The 14829-nt window shown below is 36.6% G+C and overlaps 1 protein-coding gene across 8 annotated transcripts in view; it reads right to left on the bottom strand.

Annotated features, from left to right (window-relative positions):
* The window catches only part of ASPH (aspartate beta-hydroxylase), a 215140-nt gene that overhangs the window by 159109 nt on the left and 41202 nt on the right, over positions 1-14829 (bottom strand). For 3 of the 8 annotated variants that reach the window (XM_059166364.1, XM_059166365.1, XM_059166367.1), the window contains one exon: positions 837-878. The exons of 4 other annotated variants lie outside the window; for them this stretch is intronic. In XM_059166364.1, the coding sequence (XP_059022347.1) occupies positions 837-878 (42 nt within the window). Of the gene's footprint in view, positions 1-836; positions 879-5699; positions 10075-14829 lie in introns of those variants that run through there. One more of the 8 variants, XM_059166366.1, reaches the window with a different exon arrangement.

The following is a 14829-nucleotide window of genomic DNA, read 5'->3' as shown; positions in this document are numbered from 1 at the left end:
ACACAAAATTAAAACATTAAAATCCCCTAACCTTAAGATTAAAATACAAATCACAAAGCCCTGCAAGTCACAGTCATAATATTTTATCAAAAAACAAACTAAAAACCATATGCCAAGCACTTGAACACAAAAGAATATTACAAGTTGATAAAGAAAAACATGCACTTTTCCCATGCCCCTATCCCTAAAGGACATAAATACTGACATGTGAACAAGAAAAACCATAAGGATATAAAAAAAAATGCTGTAACAATAAGCTGTTAGCCTACATATGATGGTTGTCAGGTACAGTAATTTTTGAAAAATTAAAATAATCAAAACACAGCAAACTCTACACCAATGAAATGCAGTACTGCAGACTATAAATCTAAGTTTTCGTTTCATTGAAAACTACAAGTGCTCACACTGGCTTTTATTAGGTTAGTTCTAAGATAGAGGGTCACCAGAGCTTCTGAAGAAATGAAATCAATCAGTGAAAAATTCATCTTTTTTTCCACTAGTAATTAAAAAAATTCAAACTAATGTTTTAGGTTAGACAGTATCAAGTTTAGATGTAAGTTTAGATATAGTATAACAGAACCATGATATCATTATATGTTTCTAAAGACTGTTACAAAAGTTTTGATACAATAAAAAGGAAATTACTTAAAATTATAGGCTTGAGGCAAGAAATTCTTTAAAGACCTCTTGATGAAACTACTACAGGCCAAAGGTGCAACCCAAATCAAAAAGCAATGTTTAGCATTAGTAGCTACATTAATGTATCTAGAAAATATCATGCAGTTTCAAGCATTAAACTTGATACACTCAACGCTAATTTGAAAAACAGAAAATACCTTTAGCCTTAGTTTTTCTCTTGGCTACCCCACCAGGTCCTTCTGTTGACATTTACAAGATGAAAATAGGTTATAAACAGAAAATATTAAGGGAATTAAAAATGAAGTATTTTTAAAAATATAATAAATATCTATAGTTAAAATCAATGCCTCTATTAAATTAAGTTAAACTTACCATTTAAAAAGAACACTCCTTCAACACATAAATATCTACCGTTTATGTCATTTTGAAACCTTACTTTCACTATAACAAAAAATGCACTGTAATCAGCCTATGATTCAGTCAACTTCATGACTCACGGTAGACCTGAAAGAATCGTGGGCTTAGAAAAACCTAATTGCCACTGGAAATAGCATTTCCCACTCAGCTGTGCCTGCACTGCCAGTGGCCTTCCACTTGCACCAATGATCAATTACAAGCACCACACATGAAAGGACCAGGGGAGTTTACTGCCCTACTCAATTGTCACTGCCATCCCAAAAAAATGATAGCATATTTTTATTTATTTATTTATTTGACAGAGACAGTGAGAGAAAGAGAGAGAAAGCGAGCGCGAGAGCAAGCACAAGCAGGGGGAGTAGCAGAGTGAGAGGGAGAATCAGGTTCTTCACTGACCAGGGAGCCCAAAACAGGGCTCGATCTCAGGAGCCTGGGATCATGACCTGAGCTAAGGGCATACACCCAATGACTGGGCCACCCATGCGCCCCAAAGATAGCATATTTTGATAGAATTTCAATCTCTACTGTTTGAAAAATCATTGCTTTTTTCCTCCACAAACTCAAACTTTCTTTATAAAAAGAAATTATACAAGCAAGAATTACACCATCATGTAGGTATATGCTAAATTTCTTCATTCTTCATCTAAAAATGTTGCAGTAGGGGCTCCTGAGTGGCTCAGTCAGTAAAGCGTCTGCCTTCAGCTCAGGTCATGATCCCAGGGTTCTGGGATAGAGCCCCACATGGGGCTCCTTGCTCAGCGGGAAGCCTGCTTCTCCCTCTGCCTCTGCTGCTCCTCCTACTTGTGCTCCCTCTCTGTCAGATAAATAAGTAAAATCTTAAAACACACATACACACATAATAATTTATTTTAAAAAATAAAAACATTGCACTAGTTTGCTATTTCTTGTCCTGGCAAATAAGAGTTGTGATGGTGGGTTTAACCTCTAAAACACATCAATACCCTACACCTCACAGTACACTTTCATTCTAACAGGCTGTATTTGGCATCCCAGTCAACTGATGTTCTCAGTTCTATCTCCTGATCACATAAACACTATTTTATACTCATGTATCAGCAAACTTTCCAAGGTGGCATTCCAAGTTGCCAACCCACTTCCTAGGCTCTCAGAGTGGGAGGTGTGGTGATTACTGGTAACCTCCTGTGGGGGCAGTACCATCTGTCCCTCAGCAACAAATGGCGGCGGCGGTTAGACACGAAAGTCCCAAAGCAGCACCCACTCTGTGTTTTACAAAACCCTAGTCACACCCCCAACTGTCAGTATGAGGTGTTTTCACTCCCATTATATATTTTTCAAATCATTCTTCATCCCTCAAATCCTTCCTCTTTCTCTCTCCATCGCAATTTGTTTCCATCAAGTGAGACAGTCCATTTGAGAATGGCAATTTATTTTGGTTGAAAATACCATTATCATCAGATGGTAGCTGAAGTTGTGAGCACAGCGTAACATGGAGAGTTGTTCAAACACTATGCTGTACGTGTGAAACTAATGGGAATATTGTGTATCAACTATACTTCAATTTTAAAAAAAAGTAGCATCCTCATAATTGTGGAAAAAAAAGTATTAGTGTATGTTTTACTACTGACTCCATTTTAAAAAGAAATGTGAGTTAACTGTTTCATATGGCTATCTATACCTGTCCAATTACTCATATACATACAGAATAACTAGTGTGTGTGTGTATGTGTGTGTGTAACGAATCATTTTTCACAAATAAAACTTGAATCTTTCCTAAGCGCTGTTAAAAACAGATGCCACCTTATAAGACTGACTGCCGTCTTGGGCTACTCCCCACTAAATTTTATTTCAGAATAAAATACCAAACTTATTCTTGTAATACTAACTTTTAAATACATGGGCATATCCAATGTGCAAAAGACACTAGCATAAAACATTAAAATGCTTGTTTGATGCTGTTCATGTCCCTCTCCTGACTCCTTCATGTTCTCTCAACGCATGCCCAGATTTTCCTGTTAAAAAGCAAAGTGGTAAGAATCAGACTACCCAACCACCAAACGCCACTGTCATGACAGCTGAAAGAACTGTACTGATGAAATGGCTGGAGCTGGGATGCCTGGGTGGCTCAGTCAGTTAAGTATCTGCCTTCGGCTTAGGTCATGATCCCAGGGTACTGGGACTGAGCCCCACATGGTGCTCCTTGCTCAGTGGGGAGCCTGCTTCTCCCTCTGCCTGCTCTGCCTGCCGTTCCCCCTGCTTGTGCTCTCTCTTTGACAAAAAAATAAAATCTTAAGAAAAAAAAAAGGCTAGAGTTAACTTTTGACATTAATAAAATATTAGGTTAGCATTAGCTAAGTGAAACAGGATAAAGTAATAAGGCTTTATTTAAGACTTTTCCAGTTTGTGTGCAATGCACTATACAAAATTCCAAAGCATCAACTTTAGTTCAAGTTGATGAACTTAAAGAATACAGTCAATAAGTTTTCAATATTCTTGATGTGATAACGACACAGCTAATATTTAAATCACAAAGATCACATCCAGAAAGAAAGAAAGGGTACAGACAGGAGAGAAAGCACCAAGCCTAGCACCAAGAAAAAAGGAAGTTAACAGAGGAGTGCCTACATAACAAGAAATGAGAGTCAAGAAACACAGTATTCTTCAAGTCAAAAATGTAGTTTTAGGAAGGAAGTCAGGAACGAAGATTTAGAATGAAGATGTGACTGAATTGTTAGTTATTAAATGTCCCATAAAGTGCTTCAGATTACAGTTTTTTACAAGCAGTAGAAGACGTGGTCACATTACAATGAGACAACATTGGTGGTAAAAGGGTGACCAAAAACCCAGAGTGCTAATAGGGGCCCCTGACTCTCTTCTGAAGACAAAACTGATGATATGTGGAATTTCCCATGGTTCCTAAGGGACAGAAAGGAATAAGGGTTTGCAAGATTTCACTGTATCTGCATGTTTAATGGCTAGAGGGAAAAAAGGGCATGCCTACGGGAAACAGGAACAGAGCTAGCAAGAGAGGAGAACTTATAATGAGTCCATCCAGAAGATGCAGGGGGAGATGCAGGTAAAGACTTAACTTGAGAAACCACAAGATGCAAGATGCAACATCTGCAAAAATGATCAATGAAAGGAAACAATGAAGAAAATTCTGAGAATAAAGAAATGTTGTAAAGTGTAGCAAGAGGAAGACAATGGAACTGAAGCCAAAGATCACTATCTTGGTAAGCAGAGAGCAAAATCATCTTTCCAGAAGAATAAAGTGACCCTGGAAAACGGAAGATCATGGGAAAGGTTTTGAACATACTGAAAAGAATAACTCTGTCACTGCAGTGAGCCCCTTACACAGGCTCAGTTTGGGTAAATTTAGAATAGATCTTTTTCCATAAACGATGTGAAGCCCAATGGTGGAAGGGTTAGTGGTGATCCAGGATATAGAGGAAAATTAAAAAAAAAAAAAAAAAAAAGTTGGGGACATTAGAGAAGAAGTGGCTCCAGAGAAAAACACAGGGCAGTATATAGGATTTTGCTTTTATATAATTTTATATAATCCCTAATTACAGAGATAATTAAATTTGTAACTATGGTTGATGTGGACTCCCTTTACAGTCAAAAAATCAACAAGCATGCCCTATTTTTCTCTCCCTACTATGACAGCCAATGTCCAGGGCCAAAGAAAAGGGGGGATGGAATTTGTCAATCAATAAAATTCATGACAACATAATGTAACTCCTTAAAAATAGTTCCAAGTAGCATATAGAAGATTATATCAATCAAAGCCTAAAAGGGAAACACTTTGGTATTCTGTAACTCATTGAGATGAAAGTTGTTTGTTGATAGAATATGTTCCAACTGAAGGCAGTCATCAAAAAAGCATCAGGAAGTGGCTGCAGCCAAAGGGAATGGCAAAGAAGTAATCATCATGTTCTTTACCTCCTATCGCCATATGGTTACTCTCACGGTTTTTAAGGTAATCAATGTTAATAGCTCTGTTAGCTTTTTGAGAATTTTTTAACAGGAATTTTTAAAAACAGGTCTTATGTTCTGCCCTTAAAACATGAGTTGCCTAAGAGTAATTAATGTTATTTTGGCAACGGCCCCAGAGTTACTATCCCACACACATTTTCAAGATGAAATGTTCTGTATCAAATTAAAATGCTGAATCATTAAGCCAATGGTTGGACCTGTGCAACAGACATAATTTTAGAGGACTGGCTCTGTTACAGAAACCTAAGTAGCTACTACAGGTTTCCCGAGAGCTGGCCATACACTTGGTCGGCTGGGTATCACTTAGTACTCTGGTCACTTCCATCACAACCAGTCCCTAGTGAGACCCGTGAGTCACCCTGAGCTTCAGTTTCTCATCTTCCTCCTTCCCATACTGAACCATCACAATTTATTTCAACACTGACTACCGGTAGCAAAAATAACAATTATAATAATAATAAAAAAGAAAGGTCCCAAATGCCCCAGTAACAGTTCTCTGCTCTAGGCAGACTGTAGCTCTAGAATGTTTGGCTAAAAGGCATGCCAGTGCACTAACTACACCAATTTCCTTTTTATCTTTAAATATAAGTGTAACAATATTATCACAGACATTTTTGAAAAAAGAAAGCTACAAACCTTCCAATATTCTACGATAAGTGGGGAAGGGAATGACTCAAAGTTTAGGAAGGGATGACATCCAGAGACGGAAGTTTGCATGAAGAAGCAGACTCAAATAGGAACATAAAAGACCCTGGAAAGCTCACCAGAAAGCTCATCAGAAGACACCAGTTAGCATAGGTCAGTTTCCCATATGAAATTCAAAATATCCTTTCTCTTGGGGGAAAAAGGTCCAATAATTTTTTCACTTATTTAAGTTGGTTTAAAAAATAAAACCATCCATGTTTTCTTAGACAATGGGTAACTTCCGAGGTTATCACTCAAGACTAATAACCCCAGCAAATATTTAATAAATATTCTATGTTGGACTCAGGTTTGAAGAGGGATTCAAATGAAGCCTAAGACTTGGTTCCTAACTTCAGGACCTCACAGTCTAGTTAATATCTACTCCAATGTATTACACTTGGTTATATAAGGATCAACAAATATCAGAAGCAAACTGTTTGGCATACAATTATGTCAATCAACTTGTGCTAACAGAGTCTGAGTCAGTGAATTTCATGAAAACTCTCCAAATAATGCATTGTAATCAATGAAAATTCCACAGCCCAAATCACAGAAAACTACTTATTTTGTAGACCGGGATCTTATTTAGAAAAGATCATGAGGGTGCCTGTGTGACTCAGTGGGTTAAAGCCTCTGCCTTCAGCTCAGGTCATGATCTCAGGGTCCTGGGATTGAGCCCCGCATTGGGCTCTTGCTCAGCAGGGACCCTGCTTCCCTCTCTCTCTCAGCCTGCCTCTCTGCCTACTTGTGCTCTGTCTGTCAAATAAATAAATAAAATCTTAAAAAAAAAAAAAAAAGAAAGAAAGAAAGAAAAAAGAAAAGATCATGGTATCAATCACCAAAAGGTGTTATCTACCAAGGAATCAATCAAATTAAGAATAGCTGCCTATGCCTACAGTTGCTTTTGAGAATTCTCCAAAGCTTTGTCAGGGTACACAGAAACATTTTATTCAGTCTAGCTAACTGTAAATAAAAATAAACCAGAATGCAAGCAGAAAAGTTGTCTCACATGTTTGGATACAGCTCTATGAGACAGGTAGGTAATTCCCAGAAGAATCGAGTATAAGATGAAAAGGCAGGATCACCCAGCATTCCATTATGCCCGAAGCATTGACGATTCTCCCAAACAGCAAGCTGGTGGCAAGGCCTCAGGGATTCAATACGACCAGCACCCAGAAGATGGCTCTCCAACTGACTCATACCCCACCACTCCTGTCTCGGAGAAAATCAGGCCTGAAGGAAGCTACAGTGCAGAAAAGAAACACCCAGAGTGCCACTTTCTTGTTTTTGAGCCAAACTTCAGAGAACAAAACTGGACACATAGCAATGGGTCTCAAGAAACAAGCGGGCCAGGTCTGAGGAGGCAAGATGACATCTGTATACAGAGTTCATGCTGCCAAGTTCTGGGTGTTTTAAGTTAGAAAAGCAGAGTAAATGTGATACAACTCCAAACTCCATTCAACTACAAATCAGTACTCAAATGTACAGAATTTTGCCTTTCTAATAAGCTTAAAAGGCATAAAACTAGGGAAATATTTATACTATGAAATGAAAATGAAACAATAAATCGTTAGAAAAATTAAAAATCATAAAGATGCAATAAATAAAATTTAAGCGAAGTAATTTTGATCAGCTTCAAAATACTCTACACTAGTTTTGCAAACAACTTTATTTTTTTCTCACAAAAACAAGTTTTTGCTACAAGTTGAAGGAAGTCACAGAAGTCAGGGGTTCACCAGCTCCCTAGGTTTTACGTTCCTCGGAGACTTTTCAACAGGGCTGACTAGCGGTGGGGTACTAGATAAAAAGAAAATTATCTCTTCATGTCATTATTTTTCACTTACAAAAATAAAGCATAATTAATTTCTGTACATAAAACATGCATTAGTATCATTACCATGACAAAAAAAAGAGCCTGATGAGAAATTAATGATTGCAAACATCTTAACATGCAAATTTAGTTCATTTATTTCTCAAACTCATCACAAATATTCTAGAGTTAGTAGTAATGAAGCACAGAAAAACAAGACTGCTTTAAAAGATACATCTCAGACACCTGGCTATGTGAATTTCATTGAGAGAGGCCCAAAACTTTTTTTTAAATTAAACCTAATGAAAGTTGGTATTTCACAGTACTCTGCTCAGAGTGGAAGACACAATCAATATGCACAAAGACATAAACTTTCAAAAAGAACATTACTAAAATCATACTTTTGTGTTCCAGGATATTAACATTTCAAAATCTGAAGCTTTTCACTGTCAGAAACATGAACAGAATGAAACATACTCCCTGAGTAATCAGGGAAAGATAAACTAGAGTTTTACTAGCCATGTAACTGTCCGATGTACAACGTGTGCAGCCATATGCAAAAGTAGCTTTAAAATAATGCTTTTTAAGATGAGCAAGTTGCAGTTTCTTCTGACACATATAAGTCGAGAGCAAAGGGGGAAACGGATGTGTTTCCCCCAGTTCTCATTTGATACTTTAAACTCTCTGGCTATGGCTGAGTTATGATACATACTTACAAATAGTTGGGGGCGCCTGGGGGCTCAGTGGGTTAAAGCCTCTGCCTCCGGCTCAGGTCATGATCCCGGGGTCCTGGGATAGAAGCCCACATTGGGCTTTCTGCTCAGCAGGGAGCCTGCTTCCTCCTCTCTCTGCCTGCCTCTTTGCTTACTTGTGATCTCGGTCAAATAAATACAAATAGCTGGATAGCCTAGGGTCCTGATTGCCAACAGAAAAACTAAATTTGTCATGTTCCCCTCTGAAAAAAATGCGTGACTTCTCCACTTACTGAAAGCAACCTGGTTACATATTAAAACGCAAGGAATGAATATTTGAAAAGAAGAAATTACTAGAGTTAAATACATAAAAATGTTCAAAAATAGAAATATATTCAAATTTTCAGCTCAATGAGGAATCAAAGCCAAGTTAAATTTCCTAGAGGCTCAGAGATTTAAAAACACAAAACTGCACTCCTTAAAATGGTAGCAGAAACCAGAGGTCCTAATCGCTTTCAAGCAGTAAGGAAACAGATGAAATCTCATTTTATGAATGCATGTTATATAAGGTTAACATAATTCCTTTTGCTATTACTGAAGCAAACTCATTTTAAATGAACTGATTCAAAAATGTTTTTTAAGGTCTTCAAATGGCAAAAAATTTATTCTCCTGAAAAGAATTACCACTTAAGTAAATCTATAAATCTAAAAACCATTGTTCTACCTAAGCCGAGGGTGATAGCCACTTAATAAGGAGATACATGGAAAAAAATGAAAAAAGACTTATTTAGGATGAATAATTTTAATATGTACAGCATTATTTAAGATACATATTCACATTTTCCCTCTTGTGTAATATGCCTGCTTAAAAAAAATACAAATTACTTTCTCTGGATGTATATTTGGAAATAAAATTAAAAATAAATTTTGCTTTCATAGACAAATATTCAGACCTACTACTATCTGAATACAGTAGTTTCACTACCCTAAGGCAAAAACATGGGGTTATTTTCAAATTATTTTAAAAGCACCATTAGTACAGAATTTTACACTGAAATTTGTATTAACCTGACAAATCAGTTAAGCTAAACAAATTACAATAAAAAATATCAGCATGTTAAAGAACCATCACTTTACACATCAGTCATCTTAAAGATCAACAGAGAATCATTTAATTTATGAATCATGCTGGAAACATTTTTATAATCAAGTCCATTATAATCATCTCAATTAATAGTGTGTTAGAAAGACAAGCATCAAGGGTTAATCACAAAACAATTTGCTATGAAGCTTCTAAATTTAGTGCTGTGAATACAACATAAGTTGAAACAAAACGATACAGAAACCAATTATACCACCAAGAATATCATTCTCAATGCACTTTGCAGACTACTACAAGAATGAGGAATGCCACTTTCTTCACTAGAAGTGGGGGAGCCAAGCAAGGGACTAGCTAGGAGCTGGACTGGGGAGAAAGATCACATGGTTGCCTTGTACGGTTTGATCACAGCTGCCCCACTGCTCGTGAAGCCCTGGGTGAGCAAAGGAAAGAAAGAAACAGGACACTGCTGCAGGTTTTCATAAGCCAATGACTTCAGTCCCTGAATCAAAGTTACTGGTTATGTAAATCCAAAATGACACAAGTCTTGCCCTGAACCCCTTCGTTCTGTGACGTACCATCAACACCATCTGCAGTTTCGCTTTCTTCTTCTTCTTCTTCTAGCATTTCAAAGGGAGTCATTATATCATAGAGAAATGAGAGGAAACCATAAAACCAATCTGAACTTTCCTCTGCTAAAATATTAAGGACTTCCTCAAGAGAATCAATATTTTCATTACTGCCATCTTTGGTCAGGCCTACATAAGAATAAAGGAAGAGAGAAAGAGAAAAGAAGGAGAGCAGTTAGGTGGAAAAAAGAAGCTGAGGAAGAGTGATCTCAAAAAGGACGTGCATCACGGTCACAGACGTTAACAGAAAAGGTAACTTCGGAAAACAAAGAAACCGATTAAGATCCACACCTTACAATCAACTCTCAATCATGTACTGCAGGAAAGGCATAATTCCACCAATCCTTGCCACTCCTACCAGCCCCTAGCCAGGTTTGCCTTTCCCTCATTAGAGAATCTACAGCCCCAAAACAAAACTGTATTCGCCAAAATTGACTGATTAATGTCAATGGGAAGAACGAATAAAAGTAATATGAGGGTAAAAAGATCCTTCTGGACAGCCTCCATGTTTGCTGATTTACCAACCAGATATTATCGAGAGTTGATTATATAAGCATTTACATATATCAATAAATATTCATTGAAGAAAATAAAAAGGTTCATTTCCTTACATTTTTCCCCTTCAGACATAGAGTTTACTTAAGAAACTCTGGGATTAATATGACTAGCAAGATTACTGTTTATAGCATTCACAGATGAACATAAAATTTATTCAAATTATGTCAGATAATCAAATGTTCCCACTACCAAATGTTAGCTTTCCAGTACTCTGGCTACTTACTCATGGCCCTATAATTCTGACCACTAAGAGTCAGCTATTAGTAATAATTCACTCTGCTAACCAATATTAAATTTGACCAAGGCCCCAGCCAGTCATTTGCAACAGGAATATTTAAAGCTCTCTTCCCATAAGCCCAAGAAGTTAGCTTCGACTAAAAAGATCCATGACTCCTGTTGTTTTTTTAAATATTATTCCCAAAATGGGCCACCACGATGTAAAGAAAACAAAGTATGTATTGGTTTTATCATTTTTTTTTTTTTCCTGTTTAGAACTGGCTTTGGGTAAGAAACATCTCTCAGCCCAGTAAATATAAAAATCTACCAATACAGCCAAGCCCTATATAACAAGACCTGTAATTCTGAAAGAGAAAAAAACACAGGGTAGAAAGTTCTGCCTGTAAGAAATGTAAACATGACTTGAGAGCTTTCTTGATGATAACCACCTCACTCAGTAGGCTGGGCTTTGGCAACTCAACATTTCTCCATGTAGTGTAAGAGCCAGGAATCAAGATTGGCAGGTAAGGTACAACAGTAAGACAGCTAGCATAAATATTAAAGTATACAGTGTTTTATCCCCACTTCAGTGCACAGAAGAACTACACCATATCATTGTTCAAGTATGGGGGTCAGGGGGAGAAAATAAACTCCAGTTAGTATTTTTGGTATTTAAATTATTTGTTGACACAACTGGATTATTTTTTCACTGAATTTAACAGTTGACAAGTACTATGAACAGAGGAGATCTGTATTCCCACTGAAATCTCTGCGGGAATAACATACTTTCTACTTCCTGCCTTAAAACATTATAAATAACTGGGGTGCCTGGGTGGCTCAGTGGGTTAAGCCTCTGCCTTCAGCTCAGGTCATGATCTCAGCATCCTGGGATCGAGCCCCAAATCAGGCTCTCTGCTCAGCAAGGAGCCTGCTTCCCCCTCTCCCTCTGCCTGCCTCTCTGCCTACTTGTGATCTCTCTCTATCAAATAAACAAAATCTTTAAAAAAAAAAAACCACTATAGCTGTATATTTATAATAAACATGTTTATTTTTTCCTCTATTTTCAAATATTAGTACTTCTAAGTATCAAATATAAAACTTTACCAGCCTTCAGTATGACAAGCTGAAGGATTCAACAAATATGCAAAAGTACCTGAACAATGCAACCTTCCTGTGGTTCTTAAGACAAAAATATTACCAAATACCAAACAGAAAAAGGAATTACTCTGGGTATGTAATTCCTTAGTCTCTAAGAGCAGGCCTGACCCCAAGGGCAGGGTGTGAGCATCTCTGAGTGGACAAGATCCAGTTCACTTATGCATCTGTCTGGTCTACAGATGCTTACCAAGGTTCTAGGAATTGTTGACCGGCTTCCCTTTTGTTCTCCAGCCACACCTGACATGGGGCCAGCAAGGTGCTAGTCACAGACAAAAGGACAATCATGCAATCCTTGGGTGGCATTACTCGAAAAGGATGTTACTCTTAGCAACTGGTACCTGGACCATTTTCCTGTTGATTTTATTTGGGAAACAAGTTTTCAAAGAATACAATTTCCAACAATGTAGTTTTCAATAACCCAAACTGATATCAGAGATAATTTATTCTAATAATTTGACCACAGAAGTAGGTAGCTATGTAAACTAGGAAAGGTTTAGAATATTTTCAAAGTATATCATAAGCACCATGGCCAGAAACAATGAAATAAAATTAATGATGGCTGTTCAGAATATCTTGATTTACTCAAACATATTTCATTCTCTTGGTATTTCAAAAGAAAAGCCAAACCTTAAAATATGAAATATAAATATGAAAGTGTACACTTCCTCAAATTGATAAGATTTAGATTATGCAAATTTAAGAATGAGAAGGAAATACTCATCAAAGAAATGTCGAACATAGTAAAGCTCAGCATATTTCAACTGTTAATACAAGCTCAGCTATTTCAACAGTTACAACAAGCTCTCCCCTAATCTCTAGCTTCCTACCTGAGTCTGCCCTTTGGTTTCCTGGTGCCTTAATCCAAAGCCCTTACCTCTGAGCTGCCTCTCCAGTGAAAATGCACCGAGGAAGCCTTGCTTCTTTTTGGGTACACGCTCACTGAATTTGCTTCCGCATAACCTCTCCCTGAACATACAGAGCCCGTTAATGTCCCCAAGAATTTCACCAGGCTCTCTTTGCAAACTCCTGCGAGTAAGAGAGGCACAACTAAGCTACAATAACCTCGCTAAACTAGGCAAGACCTTTAGTCATAAAATTCAATTCCAGGCAAGCCAGTATTTCATGCAGAGAACTCAATTATTATAGAAATAAGATCAGAGGACCTAAGTGAGCCTGACAGTTCACCTTTGGTTTGTTCCAGCTAACTGTGAAGCCACAAGCTAACTATGAATTAGTACCTTTATATGATAAAATATGATAAAATCATTTACTTTAGCCTTTATGCATTTAATAGTCAAATTACCAAAATGAACTCTGAGATTCACCAAATTTGGTTCTCACTCCAAATATATAATTCTTGCAAAAGGAAAAAGTTATGATTTGCCCATAGCAAATACATGTCTACTGCAAATGGCAATGTTCAAAGATACAATTAATTAACCTCTTAATGGTTGCTTAAAAACCTTATAGGAAATAAACTCTTATAATCTATTAAAATATTAAAAATCAAGTTCCTAATTTAAGTTTTCTATAGAAAACAGTGTGGGCTATAGAAGAAATAACATTTCAATTTTTAATAGTTGATATTTCCTGACAGACCACATAGCTGATTTTAAGCCAAAAAAAAAAAAAAAAAGAAAAAAAAACAACAAAATATAGCAGATGAGAATATTATTTCTATAAGTGAGGAAACATGGACCACATGAAGTTATCTTTAAAATGAACAAGGTTCACTATTCAGAATTCATCATTTAAAGCAAAGTAGTAAGTGGAATAATAAACCACTTATAGGCAAGCAAATTAGCATCATTCTGATAGGTTAAATTCTATATATCTTACTTCTTTTTCATGTCTAGGATTATAGTCTTCTGAGGATTTACTATATCCAAAGAAAAATTTAGATATGTAATGACAAAATTACATAAAAAATTCCATTAAGATTAAGACAGGAAAAAAAAAATTTCATCAAGAGTAAGTTTCCGGGGCACCTGGGTGGCTCAGTGGGTTAAGCCGCTGCCTTCGGCTCGGGTCATGATCTCAGGGTCCTGGAATCGAGTCCCGCATCGGGCTCTCTGCTCAGCAGGGAGCCTGTTCCTCCTCTCTCTCTCTCTCTCTGCCTGCCTCTCTGCCTACTTGTGATCATTGTCTGTCAAATAAATAAATAAAATCTTAAAAAAAAAAAAAAAGAGTAAGCTTCCACTGTTAAGTAGCAAACATAATTCCCACTGAGAAGTAATAAGAAAACATAAAGTCAAAATTGAGAAGCTAAATTACATTTAATCACAACTAAAACCCTTTTTTCCATATTTAGAACTTACTATTTTATAAGGAGGTTAAGATTAATCTACCAAAAATTGTTTCATTGGTTATAGATGTGATACCCTCTCATTTTTTTCATATCCATAAAATAAACACAAAATTGTGGGTCCAAGTTGAATTTCTCTGCACCATTATTCTGGTAAGCATGGTATAGAGTACCATGATGTATTTGTTATTTTTCTAAATACTTTAGTATATAAGATTTTAATACATGTAACACTACTATATTAATAGTATACATGTAACATAGCATACATGTAACACTACTATACTAATACTATACTACTATACTAATATACACTCTTTACTAATAGTAAAGAAAAGGAAGTGATGCTCTTTAACAAGCAGAAACACACATCTCACCAGGCCAGATTACACAAAGCTTGCGTATTAAAAATCAGCATTATCCCTTCTAGGAAGGTAGCATTTTAAAACAAATGAGGGAATATCACATGTTGATACATTACACAAAATATCTCAATGATAAAGATAGGTAATTCTGGTGATAGAAAGAGAAGGGCTCAAGATTTCTAAAATAATGAAACCCGGCCAAAAAACTACTGGTTCATATTTTAATGTTACCTTTAAAAACATGCATGTGACATTTTAAAATGTTGGCTACCATGATTTTAT

Source organism: Mustela lutreola, chromosome 3 (assembly GCF_030435805.1).
Source record: "Mustela lutreola isolate mMusLut2 chromosome 3, mMusLut2.pri, whole genome shotgun sequence".
Taxonomy (NCBI): domain Eukaryota; kingdom Metazoa; phylum Chordata; class Mammalia; order Carnivora; family Mustelidae; genus Mustela; species Mustela lutreola.
The sequence above is the reverse complement of the archived record's forward strand: the minus strand, read 5'-3'. Positions and strand labels throughout refer to the sequence as shown.